Source organism: Choloepus didactylus, chromosome 20, assembly GCF_015220235.1.
Source record: "Choloepus didactylus isolate mChoDid1 chromosome 20, mChoDid1.pri, whole genome shotgun sequence".
NCBI classification, from domain to species: Eukaryota; Metazoa; Chordata; class Mammalia; order Pilosa; family Megalonychidae; genus Choloepus; species Choloepus didactylus.
The window spans coordinates 45551668-45579397 of record NC_051326.1 but is presented as its reverse complement, the minus strand read 5'-3'; the positions used below and the strand labels follow the sequence as shown (position 1 = coordinate 45579397).

General features: G+C 36.4%; 2 protein-coding genes across 2 annotated transcripts in view; one reads left to right on the top strand and one right to left on the bottom strand.

The window, feature by feature from the left end:
- Nucleotides 1-428: 428 nt before the first annotated feature.
- On the top strand, nt 429-1518 carry LOC119516482 (ferritin heavy chain-like). Its single transcript, XM_037812794.1, has 2 exons — nt 429-433; nt 996-1518. The coding sequence occupies exons 1-2, from the start codon at nt 429-431 to the stop codon at nt 1516-1518; spliced, it is 528 nt and encodes a 175-aa protein (XP_037668722.1).
- A 1110-nt stretch (nt 1519-2628) lies between these two features.
- Nucleotides 2629-27730, bottom strand: part of ERICH1 (glutamate rich 1) — a 137033-nt gene continuing 111931 nt past the window's right edge. Inside the window, exons 4-6 of the mRNA XM_037813174.1 lie at nt 10210-10632; nt 7376-7570; nt 2629-3108 (exon numbers count right to left, since the gene is read on the bottom strand). Coding sequence (XP_037669102.1) covers nt 3035-3108; nt 7376-7570; nt 10210-10632 — 692 coding nt within the window. The 3' untranslated portion in view covers nt 2629-3034. The remainder of the gene's footprint in view (nt 3109-7375; nt 7571-10209; nt 10633-27730) is intronic.

Sequence of the window (27730 nt, the reverse complement as noted above, 5' to 3'; positions counted from 1 at the left end):
TTATTTGAAGGACTTTGAGCTCTGTGTAACCAACCATGTTTCTCTTTCTGCTTTGGTGAACTATTAAAGTTTAGAGCTGTCTTTCGTGGCCAACCCATAACATAGCTGTACGTCATCATGGGATGCTTTTTTGGCTTTATCCCTAGCTCTATTTCATAATCCCACCTTTGTTTTACTTCCTTCCCATTTTAATTTATGCCGTCTTCCAAGAGTTATTGTGTACTTCTAAGCCACTTACAAACTCTTCTGGAACACATAGGATATAACTAAAAGTAAGGAGGAGAGAAATAAGAAGGGAGTAACATAGCACTAGAAAAGTGAATGTTTACCAATTGTCTTGTTCTCCTACCTCACTCAGATAACCAGAGCTTTCAATTTGCCCTGTGTTCTCCTCTATATAATACAATACCAATCAAACAAATGGCATAATGAAGTAATTATAGGAAGAATTAAAGCACTGGGCAGAGAAGGCAGGATCAGCTTTCTGACCTATTCTTCGAATTCTATTATTCCAAGACTAAGGCAGAGTGAGGCTTTATGGTTAGCACAACATATGCCCAAATTTAATTGAAAAATGTCATGTGGTATAGAACAAAAAGTGAGGAGACCTGGGTTCTAATCCCAGTTCAACCATTAACTGGGCATTGTGTATATCACTTTATTATTCTGTATGTTATTTTTGCACCTGTGAAATCATTCTATCATTACACACAAATAGACACATTACTACGATAGAGCACTATCTTTCATCTGTGAAAGTGGCTTTTTTTTTTTTTCCTATGAATTTTTTCTCCAGATTTGCATCTTTAAAAATTATAGAAGTGGCTCATCCACATTGAAAAGTATTTTAAACATGATATAAATGTACAGAGGTTAATAGTTTGGGGTAACTACTTACCTACTTTTTCTACCAATTTATTCGTTCAAAAAGTGTTTATTGGCTAGACGGCTTCGCAGAGAGTCGCCGGGGTTTCCTGCTTCACCAGCGCTTGAAGGGACGCGGCGCTCAGCCGGCGGGAAAGCGCCTCCGCGCAGCCTCCCGCCTCCGCCGCCATCTTCCCCGCCTTTCCCGCCGCGCCTCCTCAGCCGCCGCCATGGCGTGCGCTCCCGTCGCCGGTGCGCCAGGTCCAGAACCAGGACTCGTGCCGCCACCTGGTCAAATTGGGGCTCTACCCTCTTGTCTACCTGTCAATGTCTTACTGCTTCGACCATGATGATGTGGCTTGGAAGAATTTTGCCAAATATTTTCTTCCCCAGTCTCATGAGGAGAGGGAACATGCTGAGAAACATGAAGCTGCAGAAGCAAGGAAGTGGTGGAATCTTCCTTCAGGATATCAGGAAACCAGAAAGAGCAGGTTGGGAATGGAGTGTGCATTACACACGGGAAAAAGGATGACTCGGCCACTACTGGAACTGCACAAACTGGCCATTGACAAAAACGACCCCCACTTGTGTGACTTCGTTGAGACACATTACCTGGATGAGCAGGTGAAGTCGCTCAGAGAATTCAGTGGGTGATATGGGAGCAATTTGAGCAACATGGGGCCTGGGATTCTGGCTTGGCAGAGTATGGCTCAGACGAGCGCCCTCTGGGAAACAGTGATGGGGACAGCTAAGCCTTATGCCGGCCTCCCCGGAGCCACGGGGTGGTTTCCCGTGGTCACCATGGAGGTGCATGCATATTGGGTTTACCTTTACCTGTTCCATATGTTGTGTCAACATTCATTCACCAAGTTCTTTCATTATCAGTCTAATGATGTATAGGCCAGGGGTTGGCAAACCCCTTTCTGTAAAGGACCAGATAGTAAACATTATAGGTTTGTGGGCCACAGTCTCTGTCGCACATTCCCCTCTCTTCCTACCCCCCGCCCTCAGCCATTTAAAAGTGTAAAACCTTTTCTTGGCTCACAGGCTGTATAAAAACAGATGGTGGGTTGGATTTAGCCTGTGGGATCCAGATTTCTGACCCCAGACATAGTCCTTCGTAAGAACTTTTGACATTTACTCTGAGGTAGGAGGCACTAGAGGATTTTGCACAGGTATGTGACATTATTTATGTTTTTATGGGACAATAGTCTCTAAGGGAAAAGGTCTATCTATCCATGTATATTAAGACTATTTTAAATTTTACCAAAAATGGGACACTTATGTGATAATTTTTACTTTACAATTTGGAAAAGACATCTTTCCATTGCAGTATCTCATTCCTTTTAAAAGCAACAATATTACATTTTTTGGATATTTCAAAATTTAACTTCCCATTTATAGTTATTTAGGTTGCTTGCAATTTTTTGCTACACCAGCAATGCTGCAAGGAACATCTCTGTAAAGCTGCAAATACATCTTTGTGCAAACATTTCCTTAGGATAACAACATTAAAGTTGAATTTATGGGTTAAAGAGTATGTGCAATTAAAAATTTTCATGGACAGAGTCAAAAGTTCTCTGAAAAGGTTACACCAATTGGTTGGTGTTTTTAAAACTCAGTATGATGGAAACTGGTAGCTGCTTCCAAGATGAAAAGAAAGATCGCAGAGGAAAACCAATTTTCTTGGTGTTATTCTCAAGTAGGGAAAAGGGAAAAAAGAAGAAAATAAATTCATCTATAATCAAACTACTTAAACCAGAATATTTTAATTTTTATAAAGCAGCCTTAAAACTTTGAAATACTAGGTGATCTAAAACATTAAAAAACATATAATAACCTTAAACTATACAGTTTATTCAATTTAAACAATGCCTATTTTCAAATTTTACAGAAATTAGAAAAACAAACTTTGTGTAGTAATTCAAGACATATACAATTGCAAATAAGTGAAAAATTTCAAGTTTTATTCCAATTCTTCAGCATCTCAGATGACATCTTGCCTGCTATGTACAAACACATGAATAAATAATATGGTACAAATGTTTTCAAAGTTCACATGATTTGGGCTACAAAGAAAAAATAGGGAATTTAACTCTCAGCCCATTTTATATTTCTCTTCTGTATTTTTTTCTTAAGTTTCATCTCTTCTTAAGTAGACATACTGATTCTATTCACTGTTTTTCTCAGGAAGAATATGTGTAATCCAGTAATTAAAGAAAGTTGAGATTACTCTGGCCTGGTCTGGAAAGGAAAAAAAAAAAAAACACATAAATTATTATTATGGTATTTTTTAAGATATTAGCCTTTGGGTCCAAAGTAAACTGAAATAATCTAGTAAAATGCAACTTTGCTATTAAAAATGCTGTCGGTCATGACACACCACACTTGTGAATCACCCCTTATATAACAAATATGGCAAAAACAATGGGTAAATTCTGAATATTTGTATTTTACTTGGTTATAAGTCCTACAGGTTTACCAATTCTATTAGACCTGAACTTCATGAAATCACAGCAAATTTGAAAGAAAATTATACACAAACTCAAATTAAATGGAAACAGAAGTTATCACAACGGGGAGCAAAAAAAGGTAAAAGTAGAATCTTAAGTGAGACAATAAAATGATTACACAACATTCAAATTTCATAAACACTACAGCTATGCCAGGAGTAACCAATTGCAAACTATCAGGTAGACAAAGTCTTTGACATCCCTGACCAACCTTTTTTGCTGTTTCATGGAAGAATTATACTTGTGAATAAAGATTCTCCTCAAATGTCAAGCTTTATAACTTGTAAAGACACTATCCCTAGAATTTAGTTTGTAATGGACTTGTAATACTTCTAAAATGATTAATCAAAGAGAGTTACACACAAAGCACTAAAAGGAAAGAGAGCAAAGAATAGATCGACAATCCCTCCAAGTCTGGTCCAGATCCTAGGATTGCCCTGGGGAAATTAACTTGCTGCTGCTGCTACTGAAGTTTCACTTCCAAACCAAATGGGATCCAGAGACCTGGGGAAGTGCTAGGAGAGAGGATCCCAACCAGCTGCCAACTCCTGGGCTCTAACTTGGCAGAAGGGAGTCTGCAAGGAGCCAAATAGAAGTGGACTTCTAAGATTCTACCAAAATAGACTGTTCTGTCCAAAGGCAGGTTACCTAACCTCTCGAAGTCTCCACTTCCCCAACAGTGAGGATGATAAAAGTGTAACTGACATAAAGAAGATTAAAGGAGGATTAAATGAGGAAATATGTAGAGCACCTTCATGGGGTATGGTATGTGATAAAATTGGAATAAATGACAGTTTTTTGAAAATATGTATGTGCATATATATCATAAAATGTGATATATAAATGTGAGATCAATCAAATCAAGGAATATTTACTGAACATCAGCTGTGTCCTAACACTATAAAAACACAGGAATTAAACTTCTGAAAAACTGTTCATATCATACTCAAATGAAACCTCTATGATTTAGGAAAAATAATTACTGAGCCAGTGAAGAGGAGAAAGGAGTTTTAATAGATAAAAGAAAACACTAATATCTACTTTTAAAATGCTACTTTTCCATGCTTATTTCTATAAAGAGGAAAGACAGAGCTATCAATTAAATTTCAAAACCTAGTATTTTGAAAAAGAAAACTCCATTTAAAAAAAGCTATACAGGCAAAATCCACATTAGACATATCCAATATTTGAAAACAAAGCTTCACCATTTATAAAATGTTATTTTACAAAAAACATTGACATAGAAAAACTTTAAATATGTACTCTATATGCATGAAAAGGGAATCTCTTTTTACAGAAATCTGCTTCAAACACAGTTTAAGTTTTTTAAGTCTTAACTTTTTAATTCTTTAATTGCTTAAAGTTAATATTCTTGGGGATGAAATTTGTCCAATCAATTTTAACATGTAACCAAGAGAAGCATTTCTGGTAAATTCTCAAGAGCTGCCAAAAAATTTCTTGATGCACTTCAGAACACTAGCATAAGAAAAGTTATAAGTATGAGGAATACAACAAATTTAACAATTTTTAAATTTAAAATTTTCAATGACTCATTTTCCTCTTTCATAAAAATCTCATATAGTTTAATTGGCTTTTTACACAGTTGGAGATAAAATTTTATTATAGAGGTCTTAATTTGTTAAACACTTAATATTGCAGGCCTGTCAGCTAACCAAAAACAAACAAACAAAAAAAACACAAAAAACCCAAAACCCGAAAAACAAAAAAAACCCAACCCCAATACTGGATTAGATTTAAATGATCTTTTAGAGTAAACTATTAATTTGATATAAACATTTGAAGCTCCAACTTGCATTTTCAATAGAAATAACGCTTCTCCAGCAGATCTCTCCTCCATCCCATCAGAAGCCAACTATATTGCTATTTTTCCCATTTTAAAAAAAGCCTCTTGACCCCATTTCCTCCTCCTGTCTTATTTCTCTTCTTTCCTTACATTCTCAAAAGTGTTATCTTTACTCACTGTCTCCAATTTCTCTTCCTTATTCTCTCTTGAACCCATTCTAACAAAGCTTTTGCCACATTCTCCTCCAGTACTTCCCTGAAACTGCTCTGTCAAGGTGACAAATGACTTTACAATTCTAAATCTCTACCTGGATATCTAACAAGTACCCCAAATTTAACCTGTCTAAAACAGAGCTCCTGGTATGTCCCCTCACCCCTGAATCGGCTCCTTCTAGCCACCTTTCTCACCTCATAACTGGCAATTTGATCATTCTAGTTGCTGGGGCCCAAAATGTGTCTCTTTCTCTCACACCCCATATCTAGTCTGTGAGCAAATCTTATTGGTTCTACCTTCAAAATGTATCCAGGCTCTGACCACACCTTGCCATCCTCACTACTACCACCCTGATGCTACAGCAATTTCTCATCAGGATTACTGTTACAGCCACCCTCCCCACAACTGGTCTCCTGCTTTTGCTCTCAGAACCCACCTTCAATCTAGTCTCAACACCTTTAATCTATTCTCAACACAATAGCTGGAGAGATCCTGCTAAGAACATTCAGACCACACCCCTCTTCTGCTCAAAGCCCTCCAGTAACCTCCCATTTCTCTCAGATAAAGCCAATAAACTTACCATGACCTCTAGAGCCCAACAAGGCTTGGTCCCCCTGCTACCTCTCTTACTTCCTCTTCCTCTACTCTACTCCCCATTCACTCTGCCCCAACTACTCTGGTCTCCTGGCAATTCCTCACACTAGTCATCTCCTTTTCATTCCTTGAACAGATTAGACACACTCCTTTAGCAGAGCAGTTGCTGCAAGAGCATCACCCTTCCCTGCTTTACTGTCTTCTCTACAGTCTTTTCTCTATCAAATATACTACATATTTTGCTTATTTATCTTGTTGATTCTGTCTCCTCCACTAAATGTAAGCACCAAAGGACAGTATCTTTATCTGCTTTGTTAACTGATAATCCCCATAACCCAGAATAATGCCTGGCACAAGTTAGAAATGCAAAAAGTTTCTCCTTAACAAATTAATTAACATACATGTGAGGCAGCTCCTCTTGGTTACCCCAGCCCAAAATGATCTCTTTGATTTAGGAATCAAAGTACTTATTATCCGTATCATTCACTTGCTAATTATTGCATCATATTGTTATTGCTTCATTGTTATTTAACGTGAATTGCTATTTGGCTTTTTAAATATGTTAGCCTTGACTCTCTAGCAATACTGTAAGGTTTTCAAGGACAGAATTATGCATTGCACTTATTTTGAAATTTCCTCAAAGTAATCTGCAGGGTATCTTTCATTCACTCATTCAACTGAAAATTTACCAAGCATCTATTCTGGGTCAGTCAGTGTACTGCCCATAGTGCTGTGCAGGTAAAGTAGCTCTCCCAAAAGTGCCCTGATTATCAGTGTTTGCAGATTTCCAGGGTCTAAATATGCCTACTAAGGCCTATTTCAAGCTACCAATGTGCTGTCACTTAATACAGAGTTGAGTAGAAATGAGCACAACTGGCAACTAGTCAGCTCTCCAGTAAACTCCTATTTGCAAAGATTGTGTACCCAATAAAAATTGAGTTGTTGAGTTAGTAAGCAAAATAAAAATCACCATAATAATTCAACTCTCTTTCTAGCACTGTAGGGCTTTGATAAGGTATATGAACAGGTTCAGAGGACAGAAAAAATTTATCCTTTGCCAATCTAGCAGAGGAAAAGTAAAAAAAAAAAAAGGAAGAAATAAATTTTTTCACTTCTATTTAAACTTACGAAAATTTGGCCCTGAGAGTTGATAACTCACAAGGCTGGAAAATTGGACTGCACATGTATTTCTGCATATATTATGTGACATATTTTTATATCAAGCAGAGATACAAAAAGCATATTCCTCTGTGGGACTCTATTCTTCCAAGCCATATGTGCATTGTTATATTTTCTGACTCATTGCTGTTTTGGTGGGGTGTAAGTTTTTCAGAGGCAAACCTTGAGTATCTTAAGCAGTACAACGAATAAATTGTACAGTACATACCAGGAGGCATCATGCAATGTTCTGGGAACATTTCCAGAGCACTTTTCAATCTTTCAATATCTTGCAAGAGTAACAGTGTTTTCATGTGATCCAGAATGAACACATCTGAGGGAGACATGCTGTGAGATTCAAGATGTTTAAATAGCTCTTCGGTAGTTTCCACAAAGGCAGTTGAATCGGAATCTTTGGAGACACCTAAACAAAATCAGTACCAGTTAGAAATATCTTTTTATTTTTATTTTTAAAATGATATTTTGTTTTAAAGATAAGCTTTCATCTCCTAAGGAAAACCTCAAACATATATGTCTACTTAGAGTGGGATGCTTGGGATGTAAAAAAACTATCAGGAGAGATAATCAGACTAGAACTTTGAAAAGTAAACAAGAAGACAACATAAAACTTCTTCATAAATGACAGTGGAAATCTGAATATCTATTTATATGTAGGAATATTTCTGATTTTTCATAGTGTCTTCCCAAATATAATATGCTATTGAAACTCATGAATAGCAGCAGCATAAAACAAGGCAATGGAACTAAGTTCTCTATGTTTATGTCATGTGTCTAAGAAAAATAAAAAAAGAATAAGACTGTTGAGTGTCTAGTATAAAGCAAAGAAAACTATGAAAATAACCTATTGGCTTCTGTTGTTTCTTTTGAGAGGTCAATCATCAGCCTTATGTTGCTTCTATGAAGATAATGTGTCTTTATTCTCTGGCTGCTCTTCTATTTTCTATCATTAATTTTCGGCAACTCAACTATAATCTATTCTTTATAGTAATCCTGCTTAGAGTTTACAAAACGTCTTAGATTCCAATTACACATATGTTAGACCCTTTCACTGTTTCCCATATGTCTCTTAGGCTCTTTTCTGTATTTCTTTTTTGCTCTTTTCTTCATTCTGGATATTTTCTTTGACCTGTTTTCTAAGTCACTCTTTCATGCTGGATCTAATCTGCTTTTTAAATGCAAGTGTCTCTGAGTTCTTAATTCCAGTTATTATATTTTTCAGGTCTAGAATTCCATTTGATTATCTTAATAGATTCAGATTATCTCATGCAATTCTCCATTTTTTCATCTTTTTTCTCCTTTTATTCCCTATTTGCTTGAATGCTGAAATCATAGCTATTTTAAATTCCTTGTCTGATAACTTCAATATCCCCCATATCTGTGGCATATTTCTACTATTGTTTTTTTCCCCCTTGGTTTTTGGTCATATGGTTCTGTCCCGTGGGATGTCTCATCAATTGTTATTGAATGTATATTAAAAAAAAATTGTAGAGATTTTGGATGATATTTTCCTTCAGGGAGGGTTCATCCTTTCCTCTGCTAGGCAGATAAAGCAGAGGCTCATCAACTTGATGTTCCTTCAGGATTGAGGTGACTAAAGACTGGGCTGAAGGTTTGCAAAGGATCATCTACCTCTTGTTTGCGTTTATTCTAGGGCATAGCACTCCAGGTATTCCACTTGAAGGTCTGAGTTAATTCTTGCTTCTTTAGCACCTTAAGACTGCCAAAAAGTCCACTGATATTTAGAGGCTCTATGCTTGGCTTCTTACCCCTCATCCTACAGCTTCACAATGTGGCAAATGTTTTGGGAGGAAAACCAGCAGAAATGTTTGGTTCCATTCTCTGACCCTCCTTTCTCACCAGAATCAGCCAGCCTTTGACCCCTCTACTTTTTGTCTCTCTCAACTTGCCAGACTGCAAGCTCTGCAGATTTCTCTGCCTTTTAAAAATGGTCCTCCACTCCTTTCCTTATATCCTCATCAAATGGCCCACACACCCAGAATTGACTAATACCTTGAAGCTCTCCCCACCCAAGTGGTTTTACTTTCTCTGGGTTTTGTCCTCTTATGAGCTCATTTCCTCAGCAGCTTAGATTCCTTCAACTGAGGTTTTTTGTTTGTTGGTTTTTTTGTTTTTGTTTTTATTTTTATTTATTTATTTTTTTCGTATTTTATCTGGTTTTTCTAGTTATTCTTGGCAGCACTGTTGGTCTGCTACACGCTACTCCATCATACACAGAATGGAAAATCTACTGAGATCTTTCTGAATCTTATATCTGTTTTGGAGTTCCTTAGCCTTGACTTCTTATTTGTGTCATTTGAATATTTCAGTATGTTTTTAATTTTCTGACACAAATTGTTGATAAACATGCTAAAGAGGAATGGGTTAAAGTCACCTGCAATCATTTTTTATTGGTTAAAACTGGTCTATTAATAATGATATATTTGCATCATTGTTTAAAGCAGTTACATACTTCCCAAATTATAATATAGCCAATATTTCTCAATCTTATGCACACTATTATTCCCAAAGAGCACTGTCAAATGCCTTGCTGAAATCTGGAAATACTAAACTCACCACATCCCTCTGAATCTAATAGTAATGTAATCAAAAGAGGAAAAGAGTTTATTTTGAGTGCCTTTACTCTTGGTGTAACCATGCTGGCTCCTAGTTAGCATTTTCTTCTTTCTAATTCTTTGGTCAGTTGTTAATAAAGCTCAATACATATCTAAGGAATTATCCCGTGAGAATATATTTGCTTTTATTTTCATCTACTACAGCAATACAAACAATAGTTGCTCAAAAAAATGCTTAACAAAAATTCTTAAATCATTAAGTTATATGTGGAAAAGTAAAATATAATATTTTCTAAAGGAGATAGTTGTGCTTCTTTTAAATCCCAGTTAGCTTATGAAAACGAACATGAGTTAATCAAGCCCTCTGGTCTGTATACATCTTTTGAAATAGTTTACAATATTTTGCTTACTTTTCCAAACTTTTCAAGTGGATCCATTACTCAAAAGAAAAACTGAGGAAAAACCATACCATCATAAAAGTAAATTTCTTGTGTTGACTTCAGGAAGTTTAGGACAGCATCTGCCTTTTCATTAGCACTGCCACCGTCTTCCTCGTTGGTGTCTTTAACATCTTCTCCATCAGTGTCCCTTACGTCTTCCTGTTCACTGTTGCTCTCCTCAGGCTGGTACATGAAATTGATGCCAGAGGCTTTTGTTAGTAAGCCAGCTGCTTTCTTCTTTTTAATTTGCTGTTTCTTTTTCAGTTTCCTTTTTTTATTTTTGCTTATTGTGGTGCCATCTGTGTGCTGCGGCTGTAATTTTTCTTGTAAAAGACTCTTCTGTTTTTCTAACTCTGATTGTTCTGCATGGACATTACTGTGATTTTTAAAATTTTTCTTTGATTTATGCTTTCTAGTTCTTTTTCTTTTTGGTTGTTCATGAAGATCCAGATCTGTAAAAGAAAAATAAAATGCAATAACTTTTAGCAAAATAGAACCATACAAATAGGATAAATAAATTTTCCATTAGAATTTTTTAGTTCTAGGAGAAAAGGAATTAAATATTTATTTTAGTTATTCCCAAATTGACCACATGATAATTACACTATCAAAGATCCTGAGACTAACCTTAATATACTACCTTTTTTTAATCTTCATTTTATTGAGATATATTCACATACCACGCAGTCATACAGAACAAATTGTACATTCAATTGTTCACAGTACCATTACATAGTTGTACATTCATCACCTAAATCAATCCCAGACACCTTCATTAGCACACACACAAAAATAACAAGAATAATAATTAAAGTGAAAAAGAGCAATTGAAGTAAAAAAGAACACTGGGTACCTTTGTCTGTTTGTTTGTTTGTTTCCTTTCCCTATTTTTCTACTCATCCATCCATAAACTAGACAAAGGGGAGTGTGGTCCTTATGGCTTTCCCAATCCCATTGTCACCCCTCATAAGCTACATTTTTATACAATTGTCTTCAAGATTCATGGGTTCTGGGTTGTAGTTTGATAGTTTCAGGTATCCACCACCAGCTACCCCAATTCTTTAGAACCTAAAAAGGGTTGTCTAAATTGTGCGTAAAAGTGCCCACCAGAGTGACCTCTCGGCTCCTTTTGGAATATCTCTGCCACTGAAGCTTATTTCATTTCCTTTCACATCCCCCTTTTGGTCAAGAAGATATTCTCCGTCTCACGATGCCGGGTCTACATTCCTCCCCGGGAGTCATATTCCACGTTGCCAGGGAGATTCACTCCCCTGGGTGCCTGATCCCACATAGTGGGGAGGGCAGTGATTTCACCTTTCAAGTTGGCTTAGCTAGAGAGAGAGGGCCACATCTGAACCAAGAGGCATTCGGGAGGAGGCTCTTAGGCACAATTATAGGGAGGCCTAGCCTCTCCTTTGCAGCAACTGTCTTCCCAAGGGTAAAACCTATGGTAGAGGGCTTAGCCCATCTAACCACCAGACCCCTATGTCTGTGGTCATGTTAGCAACCATCGAGGTGGGGTAGGCCAATACCCCTGCATTCTCCACAGGCTCCTCAAGGGGGCTATAGATATTTTTTTCCTTGTTTTTTTTTTAAACTTTTTTTTTTTTAAATCAACTGTATGAAAAAAAAAAACAAAAAACATACAATAAAAGAACAGTTCAAAGAGACCATAACAAGGGAGTAAGAAAAAGACAACTAACCTAAGATAACTGCTTTACTTCCAACATGTTCCTACTTTACCCCAAGAAAGTTACCTAATATAGCAACATTTCTGTGACCTTGTTCCTACTATATCCATCAGAAATTAACAGACCATAGTCATTCCTGGGCATCCCCAGAATGTTAAATAGCTTATCTGTTCTTCTTGGATTATTGTTCCCCCTTCCTTAATTGCTCTCTATTGCTAGTTCCCCTACATTCTACATTATAAACCGTTTGTTTTACATTTTTCAAAGTTCACATTAGTGGTAGCATATAATATTTCTCTTTTTGTGCCTGGCTTATTTCGCTCAGCATTATGTCTTCAAGGTGCATCCATGTTGTCACATGTTTCACGAGATCGTTCCTTCTTACTGCCATGTAGTATTCCATCGTGTGAATATACTACCTTTTTTAAGAAAACTATTTATATATAAAAACTTACAATTATTACAATTATAATAATATGGCTTGTTTTTAAGGATATGAGAGTTTTGGTTTCATTGGGAATAAAATTTCATCCCTATGGTCTTGAAAAAAAATAAAAATGAATTCTTAAGTTTTAAAAATTTTACTTTAGTATCTTCTGAGCTACTTTTGTGAAGGAGAAAAAAAAAATGACTTGCCCATCTGAATAACCAAGAGATCACACAAAATGAGGATTAAGTTTGAGCTCTAAGTGTGTTGGTAAATGGTTAACAACCAGCTCTCTGAGGAAAGAAGCCCTGAGTTGGAGTTGATTTCCCTGGTGTAAATATTCCCAATATGAAAACACTGAATGGGAAGAGATTTGCACAACTGGTTCTTCGGGCTGGTAGAGTTTGGCTCCAGCATACCACTGAAAGATGTGGCCAGGGAAAATACTCTAGGGAGGAAGCACATAGGAGAAACACCCAATGAATAAGGATACCATGAGCACGACAGAGAACATCTCAAACAAATCATTGGCATCAAGTCAGACTGACAGAAGATGGCACCTAACATTTGAGGTTGGATATGGAGACTGAAAGAAAATGATTATTATAAAAATCTTGTGATACATTTAAACCGTATCTGTATACTGTTTAGTGGTAAGTACACTAATTAGGACAACACAAGACTCTCCAGCCTCTGCTTGAGTAGATTTAGAAAAGCAAGACTTGCTACTGTACTATGCAGTGATTTGATTTTTTTTGACAATTCTCATTTTTAGAGAGTTCTTGTTAGATTTTTATGAGGTGCATATAGTCACCTACAAAGATTATTGTGAAAAATAAAAATTAAATAATGTATGTGAAATTTGTGAAACACTGTATTTAGTTAGTTTTTTTATATTGACTAAAAACTTGTTTCTCTATAATTTCTATGCAGGGATGTTGATTTTATCCTCTGTAATTAGACAGAACATGTCTAATTTGTTTTCCATATTGTGTTTCATTAAGGTGGCTATCATATGTCACCTAAGTTTTCTTAATTTTTTAATAGCCTCAATAATGCTTCCTACCACAGAGCTCCAGGTAGCCATTTGAACGTGTGTGCCTAAGATATGAAACCTACTTGTTACAATGTTCTAGGTGTTCTGTTCTGGTTAGTAAAGGTAATTTCTTCCCTTTCCGTGGACACTGGGAACCTATTTATGCCACTTGAACTCTTGTTATTTTGATTAAACAGTCACATCATGGCTATCTTATCCAGAAAATACAGTTATCTGAAACTTTTAATAAGTATTAAACTTCATCTCTTTCATCTGACTTGGACATCCCTGCCCCTCCCCCTGTCCCCAGTTTGTTTCACTGTCAAATAAGACACTGTTTTAGAAGTGGTGAAAAAATATCACTACTAGTTTTTGAATGACAGTTCTCATTTTTCTCTTGATCCACTTCATAACTGTATCTATGAAACCTACAGCTATCTTGAACTTGGCATGAAACCAAAACTACTCTTCACAAAAGTATAAGATTACTGCACTGTTCATAATTAGTATATTTTATCTTTTACCTTGATAACTCCTGATTTTTGGATACAGTATTTTTCTATTTCATTCCCAAGAGTTAGACAACATTAGGTACTTAAGTATAACTAGCTGACATGCCAATGCTGATTCAGAAACATCTTCTAATTAAGCTGACTACTGAATGGTCTTTTAAAATAATGGTCAAAAAAATGACCATTATGAATTTGGTCAAAATGACCATGTATGAATTTTTTTTTTTTAATTTCTGAGATTCAGTTTTTAAAAAAGGCAGAATTAAAATTCTCCTTTTTAGCATCTATTCAAAAAGTGTGTGCTTGACTTCAATGATTTTGAAAAAACATAAACCGTGGGATTTTTATCACCCAAAGTAAACCCGTTTGGAACCAATGCAACAGAATATTTGTGAGGGGTGGAGGGAGTATATCCATATTATCCACAAAGAACAACAAACTGAAGGCTTACTTTATTTCTTCTCTAGTTTCTTTATATAAATCTTTGTTCTTTGTATGCTCTTCCAGTCTATGTAGATACTCAACAATTTTATTCTCTGTGATTTCTTTATAAATCGTAACACTACAATGAAAGCTATTGCCTTGTTGAGAATGATTACACTATTGATCAGTTTTTTAAGGACTATAAAATAGTAATTTTAATAGGGGTGTATGTGACAGAAGAGGCTACAAAATAAGTATATCATACCGTTTGTGCATGTGTGTGTATGTATATGCATATGTGTATGAGTGTGCTTTTTTTTTTTTTAGAGGAACACTGAATATATATTTTTTAAAGATACAGGAAGTCCATATACCAAGATGTTAACTGTGGTTATCTTTGGATGTTGTAAATTTAGGTGTTTTTGGTTTGTCCACTATATTTTTCTGATTTCAAGTTTAAGGCATTGAACAGACACTGTTTTTATAATATTGAAAAAGTTGTTATTTTAAATTCAATGAAATTACAACATCTCAAAACCAAAAGGTGCCACTAAATCTTGCTTAGAAGGTATTTTATAGCCCTGCCTACATCTAGGAGAAAGAAGACAGGCTAAAAAATCAATGATGTAAGCACTCATCTGAAGAAGCTAGAAAAAGGTTAGCAAATTAAACCCAATAAAGTAGAAGGAAAGAAATAACAAACATAACAAAAGCAGAAAATAAAGGAAAAGAAAACAACCAGTAGAGAGGAGTAAACAAACACCAAAACTTTGAAGAAAGAAAATTGATAAGCAAATGACAAGAATGGTTAAGAACAACAGAGAGGAAGTATAAATAATCAATACCAGGAATGAAAATGGATATATCAATATATATTCTGAATATGTAAAAAGATATTGTGAACAACTCTACGCAAATAAATTTGATAATTCATATGAAGTGGAGAATTCTGAGAGAAGCACAACTTACCAAAACAAACAAATGTAGAAACAGAAAATCTTAATAGCTCAGTATCTATTTAAAAATTGAATTCGTAACTAAAAATATTCCCACAAAAGAACTTCAGGGCTAGGTGGAATCACCATGACTTTTACTAAACATTTGAAGAAAAAAACTAACACCATCTTACACAAACATTTCCAGAGAATAGAAAAGATAGTGACCAGTTACAACTTGTTTTATGAAGAAAACATAATCTTCAAACCCAAACCTGACAAGGACATTATAAAAAAGGATAACTACAGTTCCATCTCTCAAATATTGATACACAAATTCTCAGCAAAGTATTAAAAAACAGATTTCAGAGATATACATTATTTGATCAATTTTAACACCAATATATGATAAAAGCTCGTATCAAACTAGAAACAGAAAGGAAAATTCTAAATCTGCAGGATATCTACTAAAAACCAACAGCTAACATCATACACAATGGTAAGAAAAAGAGTGCAAACGATGTAAATTCTAGAAAATGTAAGATAATCTATAGTGACAGAAAGCAGATCCCTGGATCGGGTGGAGGTGGAGAAGGGATTACCGACAGGCACAATGAGAATTTTGGTGGTGATATATATATTCATTATTTTGATAGTGATGAGGGTTTCGTGGGTGTCAATACTTACCAAATTGTAATATACCTCCTAAAACTATTAAAAATGGATTATGTCCTCTAAGAGCCAGACTACCTGTGTATGCCCTGGTTCTGCCATTTATGACCTTTGTACCCCAGTTTGCCTATTTGTAAAATGGAGATGTTAATAACGTCTCCTTCATAGGCTGCTGTATACCTAAAGCACTCAGAACACTGCCTGGCACACAGTGTGGTGCATCTGCACAAGAGTGCTGCAGATGACGTTTTAGTTAGGTGATGTTCCAGCTGTCTTTTATTACAATTTGCAACATATATGGAAATTCCCATCCCTAGATCTTAATGGCACCATGTGAAGAAGTTTCTAATGATTACAGAGAATGAAATATATAAAGTCCTACCTATCAGTTCATAACAAAATAATATACTCTAACTCTACCTTATTTAAAATACATACCTACAATTGTTGTGACTCACACTGGTGTGGGTTACACATATTTAGCAACTAAGGAAAAGATTTTTATGAATAATTTTCACCCATGTGATGAAGGGAAAAAAAAAAGTTTCTGCGTGGATTGGAGTCAAGGAAAACCTCTTAGAATAAATAAATGGAAGGTTGATATCCTGGAGAAACAAATTTTAAATACAATTCCAAAGCTGTGTTACACAATTTAATTTAGGCAAGCAGAGTCAACTTTTGCAGGTGAATTCTATCATAAGCCACAAAACTCATTTGTTTTGCAATTACTGCTTCTGTTTATTCAGACATACCAGTTTCTTTCTAATGATGTTTTTCATTACAATGCTCAGTTTCTTGCCAAACTAGAAAGTATTTACCAAACAAAACTCACATTTAAATCTAAGGGGGAAGATATCTGCGACATAACAGTTACACACCTAAAAGTTTAATACGTTTGTCATGATAATGTTCTCAGATTTAGCAAAAAACAGATGGCCATAAAGAATTATTTGCCAAAATAAGAAACTAAAGGATAGTGGTACAGTTAAAAAATTTTTAAATTAGACTGTGATAGCCATCTTTTCTCTTAAACCTTGTTTACTGAAGAACCAATGATACAATTACAAAGACACGATGTTCTCTATTGCTTACAGAACCCTAATAACCACTTGTTTTGGAGTTATATGAAGCTGATTAAACAAGAAAAGTAGTGATCTGAATCTTGCTTCTTATTTCCCAGTCAGATAACACTCTTAATTTTTCATAATCATATATGTTCTAAATGTTTCATTATAACCTTTGGGCCATTTCACTCCATTAGCCTAAGAAGGAAATTAAGTTCATAGGTTTGATTTCTGTGTGGGAAAATCAGTTTTCTACAGAGAAAAAAAAAAAAAAAAAGAAAATATTCCACAACAGGTTGTTCCTGTGGTCCAAAAGGCCATCTCAAAATACGTGACTGGCCACAGGTGAAGCAGACAGGAAAGAGAGTAACTGGTTGAACAGAGAACCATCTCCTGGGAAAGAACCACAAAAGTACAGTTTGTAGAAAGAAACAGAATTTCTTAGTAACAACAGTTGCCATTTGTGTGATGTTTAGAGTTACTGCCATCACCTTAGCTTACACCACCATTTACTGTAGCCTGGATTAATTTAAGAGTATTAACCAATTTCTCCAGTATTCTCTCCCTCCAAGCCATCTACAATTTGGCAGCTAGTGTAAGCCTTCTAAAATGCAATCTCTTAGGTTTACTGTCCAGCTTAAAGTACATCAATGGCTATCTGCAGTCCTTAAAATGAAGTTCGAACTTGGCACAGCAGATCTGGTTCCTGCTATTTCTCTCAGCCAACCACACTGACCACCTGCAGCTATCTTGGGATAGGTAGAGAGGCTGACCCATCCCTCTGCTGGGAACACTTCTTTCACTTTGTCCCTGTGCCTGGCTAACCTCGCTACTAACCTCGTAGGCAAGCAGCCCCTTACCTTCTAAAATTAGGTCAAAGTACTCCTTCTTTGGGCTCTAACAGCATCCTGTATCTATCTTCCCTTTCGTTGCACTTGCTGCACTGTATATCACAAATACCCTCTTTCCTTTGTTTTCCCCTCTAATCTGTAAGTTTCTATCTAGATCAAGGACCGTTCAAGAGAACTTTCTAATACAGTAGCCCACAGCCACATGTGCTACTTAACACTTGGAATATGGCTTGTGTGACTGAAAAACTGAATTTTCAATTTAATTAATTTTAAATACACGCAATTTAAATGTAAAGAGCCCCATGTGGCTGGTGGCAACTGCACTGAACAGAGTCCAGAGGGCAGGGGCTATATAGGACATGTTCATCACTGTATCTCCAATGTTTAACACAGTGCCAGGGCAAAAGGTAAAAATTTAGTAAGTATTTGTTGAATACATTATAAAGTTTATCACATGTTCAAATATCTTATCTGTTTTGAAATCATGTAAGAAACCAATCGTGCTTTGCCCAAAAGGTTGAACTTCTAATCCTATCTAACCAGCTGACAGTTTGTCCTGCACCGGGGGACTGGGTTGGAGGAATGAACCAGTGCCCCTGTAAATCAGCAGTGGTACTGAGAACACACCTCTCCAAGAGTGACCCAGTGATGGCAGATCAGCAGTATTATTTGATTACAAATAAAAGAAAATTAAAATCAATTGTATTTATATTCACTATAGCCCTTGAAAGCAGGATCATAAAATACAGTGTTTTCTTTTTTAAAAAAATGATACTCTAAAATTTCTGTTCATTGTATATCAGAAGTGTCTAATGCAGTATTTCGTGGCCAAAGTGAAGAGAAAGATATGTGCTTTGTTGCCAAGGAGACTGTTCCGGTTTGCTAAAGCTGCCAGCATGCAATATACCAGAAATGGACAGGCTTTTCCAATGAGGATTTATTAGGTTGCAAATTTACAGTTCTAAGGCCATGAAAATGTCCCAATTAAAGCATCAACAGGACGATAACTTCTCTGAGGAAAGGCCAATGGCATCCAGGGTTCCTCTGTCACATGGGAAGGCACGAGGCTGGGTCTGCTGATCCTTCTCTCCCGGGTTTAGCTTCTGGTTTAAGTGTGCTTCTCCAAAATGTCTCTGGGCTGCTGTCTCAGCTTCTCTTGTGGGTCCTTCTTGCTTTTCCCAGGGCGTTTTTTTGTCTAAGCATCCCTGAGCTCTCTCCAAAATATCTCTGCCTTTTATCCTCTCATAGAGGACTCCAGCAAGGGGATGAAGACCCACCTTGAATGCGTGGGGACACAGCTCCATGGAAACAACCTAATCAAACGGTCCCATTCACAATAGGACTGCCCCCACAAGATTGGATTAAAAGAACATAGGCTCTTCTGGGGTACATAATATATTCAAACCAGCCCAGGGATTAATTGTTGTCCAATTGTCTACCAACTGATTGTGATTTTTGTTTCAGAGCTGCAGACCTTGTTTTTTTTTTTTTTTTTTTCCTTTGTTGTTGTTCTTTTACATCTTGTTACAATATAAGGCAGTGTTTAAATTCACAGTGCTTAAAAATACTGAATCTAGCATCCTATAAAACTCAGCTGAAACACTAACCATTCTGGGGAGCAAGTCCTCCCTAACCTAACTACAGGTCCCTTGTCCTCCCTGCCCCTAGTGTGCTCTTTACACACCTCTGCCACAGCCCTTATCACCTGGTTTTAATTTTCTTCCTCCAGCCTACATCCAACCATCTTTATCTGTGTCTCTCAGGAATGCAGTCTAAGAGTGGCAATAATATAATCATTCCACAAATATCTGAATGACTTCTACGTGCAAAGTGCTGAGAAAATAGTGGTAACAAGACAAACCTGGTTTCCCTGCCCTTATGGAGCTCACCATCTAAGGTATGTATGTGCTGAATGTAATCAGTATAAAACATAGTTCCTCCACTTCAAAGAGCTTACAATCAAAATCAAGATAAAGATTAATCACCAAGACATGGCAATGATACAGTCACAAATAGGCAATTCAAACAATATACAGCAAAGTGTACAGAAAGGCAGATATCATCCAGTTGGGGCAGTTGCTGAATTCAGGGATGATGCTAGATACGAACTAAGCCTTGAAGGAATGAGTATGTTTACGTAACTGAAATAAGCCTGCTTACCAACTTCTGATATGGCCTGCCTATCTGGTATGACTGTATTGTTAGCTTCCCATGGGTCCACTTCTAAATATCTGATTAAGCTTTCATTTTAGAAGGCATTTTTTGAGGCTGTTGGATTTTTGTTTTATTTACATTTTACAGATGGAGTCTATAAAATTCATTGTATGTGTAACTAGAATATAGAGATTTATTTATTACTTACAACATTATACACGAAATTCTATTAGGAAATATTTTTACTGACAATTTTCAAATTTGATGCTTTTTCTCCATTTAAATATAGAAATAATAGCTTTAGATCTTTTTGAAAAAGTTCTATTTAAAACTGCCTGAATTCCAAACTACAGAACTTATACTTTCACACTCAAATGACAAGTTACAGGACTCACTAGGTAAAGAGACCATCTCAGAAAATGCTCTACTTCCAATATGAAAAATGCAAGTTGATAAATATATGGTACAAATGGTTATTCAATTCTAATTCATGTCTAAAGTCAAATCATTTTATTTCTAGGGTAACAAATTGCATTTCTCTTTCTATAATTACAAAATGATAAAAACATACATTTTGTATTGAACATGAACAAGTGAATGAGACTGAATGACAATATAAATTAATCAAACATAAAATGTTTACAGAGTAGAAGATACAATATAATAGAATACAAAACCTCATTTTATAAATTATATCTAGTTTCAATATCTATTAATTTTTAAAGAAAAGTTTGCCTCAAATGACATTATGTTATTGACTACTTGATGGATAAATATTGACCTAACAGGCTGTTAAGAAGGTCTAGAAGATTAAGAGTTACCTTTTACCATTACTTGCTATTCCTCTATCTCAGGAAAAATGAGGAGCTGATCCTTTAAAGAGCCATAATGTTCATTTATTCATTTGAGTGCCAGAATGAGCCAGGCACTGTGCTGGGTACATCATAGGCAGAGATCCTTAAGTCATGGTTTCCAAGCAAGCAAGACAGATTTTATATTGATAAATGATAATGCAAAAGGTAACGGTTCTACTGGAGGTGTGAATTTAGTGTTGTGGGAATCCTGAAGTGAGAGTGAGTGAGTAGTCACCTGGGAGGAGTTTGGGAAGGATTCTTAAAAAGAGGTGGCATTTGAATGTTTCTTTACTATTTTCTAAATGAAGATACCATATTAGAAAACTCTTCAAATGGAATGAGAATGTGAAGATATTGTCAAAAGGACAAAGGTGATAGATAAAGAAATTTAGAAACACATGGTCACCAGAGGTGGTCATTAACAAAAATCTAGGGGAGGGTAAAAACCACCACTAATGGATTCAATGGATCTTGATTGACTTATTTCCAAATTTGGGCTTAAATACTCATTTTCAATCAATTACACATATTTTAGTTAATTTCTATACAAATATTAGTGTAAGATACAAAATTAGTGCAACACTATCCATCTTAAGTACGGTATTCATATTATTTGAAAACTATATGAATCATCTTGTATTAATTTATCTGATAAAAATTTTTAAAATAAAAAATGTATGAAAAGCAAAGAGAAGTAAGCTTATATATAAAGCCTACCTGATAAAATTATTTTAGGAACCAGAAAAAAAGTTGTTCTTTCTTATTAATGCTAAAATACCACAAATGATAGAGGTTTGACCTTGAATCTAAACTGCCATTCCAAGTTCCCAGGAAGGTCAGAAGTTTTCTGGCATCACCAGCTTCCTATATTTTTGTTTTTCTGACAAGAAAAGGCTCTGGAGATGGTTCGCTGATTTAAAGATCCTCCCATAGCTAAATTGTCATCATCTTCATTCATTCATTGATCTTTGAGTGGTTGGTTTGCGTCAGACACAGAGTCGATGCTGGCAATACAAGGAGTAGGGCAGGGTCCCTGCCCACAAGGACCTTTCTGAACAGTAAACAAACAAATGCAGATGGCAGTGCAATGTTCATAGTGTAAGAAAAGAGGTCTGCAAGAGGGGTATGTTTGAGGTGGGGTTGTAGAGGATAGGGAGGTTCAATAAAGATTTCTCAGAGGTAGTACAAGTTGAGAGGTGAAAAAGTCTAGAATTGGTCAGATGAACTAAGGTGGGAGGGGTGGGAAGCACATTCCAGGAGGATGGACCAGCAGAAGGATGGACCAGAGGAAGAGGGATCTGTAAAAGGGAAAATTGAGACCAAGTAAGTCAATAACTCCAACATAGTTTATTTAAAGGTGTGCAAGACATCTATGATATATTCATGGGTCCTACAGTAATTATGTTTTTTGTTAGTGTACATTCTATCATGATTTGCCTCTAGTATCAAAAATATAAGTTTTTTGATCCCACTTGCACTTATTTTTATTACAGTTGTCAATATGGGAACTGGAACTTTTTTTAAAGTGCATTTTTCCACTATGAAAATAGCTAAGTAATGACTAATTATATAGATCATTAAATTACCAGAAGGTGTAGCTATCACATTCAATTAAAAGTTGTATTATCTTCTAAAAGGTAGTTCAGAATTTGACAGCATTGTTATTTCTTTGTCTGCAAGTGAAAATTAAGACTCTGGTCTAAGTTATCAGGGGTCAGCAACCTGTGCTGTTACATGCACAAGATGAGGGCAGCTACTGCTGCAGTCAGGTGAGAACAGCAGCCTACTACTGGGATCACTGGATAAAAGTGGAAGAATGGACCTCATTTACTAAAAATGTATATGAACGCAACCCTGATCCTATTAAGAGTCAACAGAGAATCCTGCCCTTTTCGACCTCCTTCTCCCCATTTATTTCTCAGTGCTATAGGGAAGAAGATTAGAATTCCAGGGTACCATTTTTACAGGGTCCCCTGGCCTCCAAATCTAGAGTATCATATAGAGAACTTTAGACTTACATATTATCCTAGTCTTTCCTCTAATTCATAAAAGGTTTTCAAAAAAGCACACTGACAAAGTCAAAGTATATCTAGAGAGTTGAAGAAGTCAGCAGCACTAAGTCTTAATTATGTGCTAACAGGAACGAGGGTAATGTTGGACACCCTGACTGATTTAGCAGATGTCGAACTCCCAGACAGGTCATTTCATTCTTTTATGGCTGTAATAAGCCAAGCAGCTTCCCCTGCCTCACACCCCCAGACAGCCTTGTGCCCTCCTGTCTACCTGGGGACAGATCTCTGGTTTTCTGTCAACTGTTTGGCTCCTATCCACTTGCTGATGGATCTTTTGCCTAAGGGAGCAATTAGTAGAGTAAAATAAAGGAAAAAAAATTCTGAACTTGGCATTAGAGCATAGCAGTTTGAGTCATAGCCTCTTACTCTATGACCTTGGACAAGTCATGTGAGCCCCAGCCTCCTTGTCTGGAAATGAGAACAATGCCTTCCCTACCCACTTCACAGGCTTGGGGAAGGCATCAGTGGTGATGATGTTTTTGAAAAATACATAAACTGAAGATAAAAGTTATTTTTTCTTTGGTGGCTTTACTCATATCACTCTTGAGGATCCTTAAATGGGCTTATCACTTATTTCTGGAACCACTGTTCAGTTATTGTAGCATAGAGGGCATCCTGAATTTCTAGGATATAGATTCAAGTCCTTTAATTACTGAGGTTGCCTAATAAGAAAAAAATGAGGCAATAAATAGAGAAAGCATGATTTGCAAAAGTTAAGAGAAAGATGGTAAATGGGTGAATGAGGCCTGTACTATCAGAACTTTCATTATCTAATAGTCACCATAATAACTTGCAATAATTTTTACCCCTAATTCACTTTCCAAATCAACCCCCCCCCCCCCAATACTGTATCCATGTGCATGAACCTGTAAAAATATGTCTGGTGTTGAGTGCACAGTATTTGATTACTGCCATTCCCAAGACAGACTCATGACAAGAGTTGCACATTACCACTACCACCCTCCCCACCCTTTCCATGAGATTTGGTGCTGCATCATGGATGCAAGGTTTTACTTTCACCAGGTGGGGTCACTACTAAATTGAGATCCTATTTGGATATTATTTGAAACATCATTTCATTATTTATTTACATTAAAACAGATGTTTATTGCAGTGCATAAAGAAAACTAAATTCTAATCCAGTATCCTTGAGCACTGTATGCAAGTATATCTAATATAAATTAAACATTAATTCATTAGGTAATTGGTGTTATAAGTGTTTTATATGACGCAGAGACCCTTGGTAGATTATTATATGTGTTTACAAGTGTTTAGAGGTATTTGGGGAAAATGCTTAGGACTTTTGGATGAGATGGATATATATATTAGTATTTCTCCAACTAACATAATGGAATATATTATCATGCTATCTTAAAATCTGCTCTCCAACATCTTTTCAAACATGGATTAGACTTCAATAATAAGCAATGCCTATTCTCACAGAAGAGCCTGTGGACTCACTTTAAATTCTAAAGTGTCTCCCTAGCAACTTTCTGCTATTAGCCCCCATCCAACCTGTGAAACCATTACAGGGTTTCCTCATTTCTCCTCCCTGCAAGAAATGACTAGGGCAGGTGAATTCAGTTTAATTCCCTTTTATCCTTGTCACTCTATACAACAGACATTGTTGGCTAATTAAACCCCTTCTCCCCTGTCAGCCTTCCATGACAGAAAAAGCCAGAAAGAGCACTTGTTTTTTCTAGCCTCCGTTTACAAGGAACTTCCAATAAGAGAGTATCATGAGGAGAAAGCCCTTTTCCCCGCCCCCTCTTCACTACCCACTTTCTCACTTTAAATGTGATCACCTAGAGATATTGCAGCATCTTGCAACCATGAAGGGAAAGCTAAGAGAATTTCAGACATGTTGACTCATTGAACAATTATTTTAGGCTTCTTGTTAAATAAAAAGCATATGTCCTTATGGTTTAGGCTACTGTTTGTCAAGGTTTTGATATTTGTAGACAAATGTATCCTGATATTCATTTTGGCTATTCCCGCTGGGCATAACTAAACCCAAAAGCTTTACATGGGCCCAGCTCCCCATGGTATAGTGTGATTATCCTCTCTCTTTGTATATTTGCCTCTCGATAATCCTATTAAACTCACATTTATCTTCCAAGCAGCTGCTTGGAGTGATCCCTTTAAAGTGCTACAATGATCATATCTTTCTCCCATTTAATTTAATTAAAATAATTTATTTTTTACTAAGACAAATGTTCTTTTTATATGACACAAACAAGTTTATGGCTATGATTCTATTTTTTAAACCCCCTTTTACTACCAGCAGGAGTTTGAAAGTGTTTCAATGTTATTCAAATGTTTGAGTCTAAAGGAGAATAATTTTTCCTTTAGACTTCTAAAATATAAGATTTTATAAATAAAACTTGTCAGTTTATCAAAAAATATATGAAATCCATGTGAAAAGGGAGAGGAAATCCAAAGTTCAGTCATCCAGCAATTTAGGAGCGTGCCCCTCCTCATCTTAACTGAGCTTACACATAAAGCTTAAAGTCACCGAGGAAAGAGCTGGTCACCAACCACAGGTGGTGCTCTTAACAATGTCAGGAAATCCCCCAAAGAAGACATCGTTAAAGCAGAAGGCTATAGCTAATTGCTTATCTCAGCACCCCCAGTTTACATCAGAGCAGCCACTTCTGCTCGTAGAGTTAGGGCTACCAAATATGTATAGTTGACCTTTGTATAATCAGACCTTCAACACAATCTAGTTAATACATTAGCTAGGCAGCGGAAAAGGTCAAATACTAATAGTGTATTTTGTCTTTGTGCTCCTTGGGTATAAGCTTCCATTATTAGAAATAGAGGAGGCAGACTTGATCAGGAGTCCTAGTAAAAGCCTCATCATGGTTTTTTCCCCTCTTCCAGAACATTTTTCTATTTTTCTTTTCTGCTAGCCTGATTCGTTATGAATTTCTCCGCCCTCACTCCTCTTAAAGTATTTAGCAGAAGAAGCTAGCAGACAGCCAGTAACAGACAGACAGGCGGCAGTGGTGAGGCCACAGGAGAGTCAACCTTCAAGAGTTAACAGTCCATCCATCCATTCTTTCTCCCATTTTATATTTCTAAGTCGTTTCTCATCAATTAACAGCAATTTTCCAGCTGCAATTTGAAGGGCAGATGAATGGAAGGAAGGAAGGAGAGAAAGAAAAAAGAAAACCAAAATGTTGAGGATCAGTCATCTAGAGGTAAAACCCAAGCCCCTCTTACCATGGTCTTCAGGCCACCCCTGTCTTGCCCAGGTCTGCTTTCCAGCTTTATCTCTTCTTAACCCCTGCCACGGCCAGACTCTCGCTGGACTGCCTTGCCAACCCTTCCCCCAATTCCCTATTTCCCATATCTGGCTGGCCCCAGCTCCTATTTAACCTGTAAGGTTCAATGCAGGCATCATTCCCTTCTATCTTTCCCCCAATGGCTATTTCTTCTCTTCTGCCACCATGAAGACTGCCTCTCCTCTGTGTGCCCATAATATCCCATGCTCCCCTCTATCTCCAAGCTTCCATGTGGTTTTAAAATTGTCTCTTTCTTCCACTAAATTATAAGCATCTTGAGGTCAAGGACTCCACTTGCTTATCACAAGTGCCCAGCACAGGATTAGGGTGAACATATAATTTATTGTACAAACTGGACAATATCAAATGCACTATCAACACTGCACATTTTTGAAAGTGAAACACAGTGACAATGAAAGAGGGTACTATTATACATATGCTGTAATAACAAGATGTAAAACTGGGATATGTTGTCACCCTATGCCAGCCAGTGAATGAATGGTTCTAAAACTAGCATGGAATGTAAACAACTGGAGCCTTGGTTTCATCATCCGTGAAATGGAAATAATACCTCCCTTTCCTACCTCATGGTTTTCTGTAAAAACCAGGTTCTAAACAGTATGCCAGAGCAGACTCAGTCATGAGTGTTTATATCCTGTTGCTTAGAATAGTATGCAGCACCCAAAGATACTCTGTAAATTTACTAAATTACAGCGACAGTCACTGTGCTCTACTTCATGAAATGTTTGCTCCACTCTTCTCTGCAATTCTGTCTTGATCTTGGAATAGGACAGTAATCTATGATACAAGGATCTGGCTACTAGCCCTTGAAAAAGCTAAAGGTCCAAACTTTCCTATGCCCCCTTCCTACCTCTTCACATCTACACGTTCACAATTGCTCCCCCCGTTTCCCCAAATCGTGCCAATAGGTACAAGCAGTTTTTAAAAAACAGGGAAAGCAATTATGCTGACAATTTTTCAGATGTCATTCTTCCAACCTAGTGTATCATCAGTGTCACATTAAGCTGAATTGTCCTTTTGGGGGCTAATTTTGGTTATTAAAAATACTATGATGGGAAAAGAAGATGTATTACCTTGCAGCCTGGCATAAGAGTCTCACTCGTGTCTTGCACCTCTCCTGAGCCCAGAATGTCAAGTAGAAAACAACATTTAAAAGCTTTATTTTACAACTTTGAAATCTTTAGTTTGCTATTCTTTTCTATTCCTTAAGGGGCTTTGCTCCTCAAAAACAGAGTTCTTTTACACTATCAAATCCCTAAAATACTAACTTTCTGGGAACTCTCTTACCATGTCAGATTATTTATTTAAAAATTTTTACATTTTGAAATATTTTTGATATATTGGGTTAAATTATACATAACATTAAACTTAATTTTAATAATTAATTTTTAATGTGGCTTTTAATTGTTGTTTTTTTAATTGGTTACTAGAAAACTTAAAATTACATATGTGGCTTTCTTTAGAGGTCAAGAGTGTGGGCTCTGGAGACAGACATCTGGATTTGAACCCTGCCTCATAAATCTCTAGCTGTGTGACCTCAGGTAAGTAACC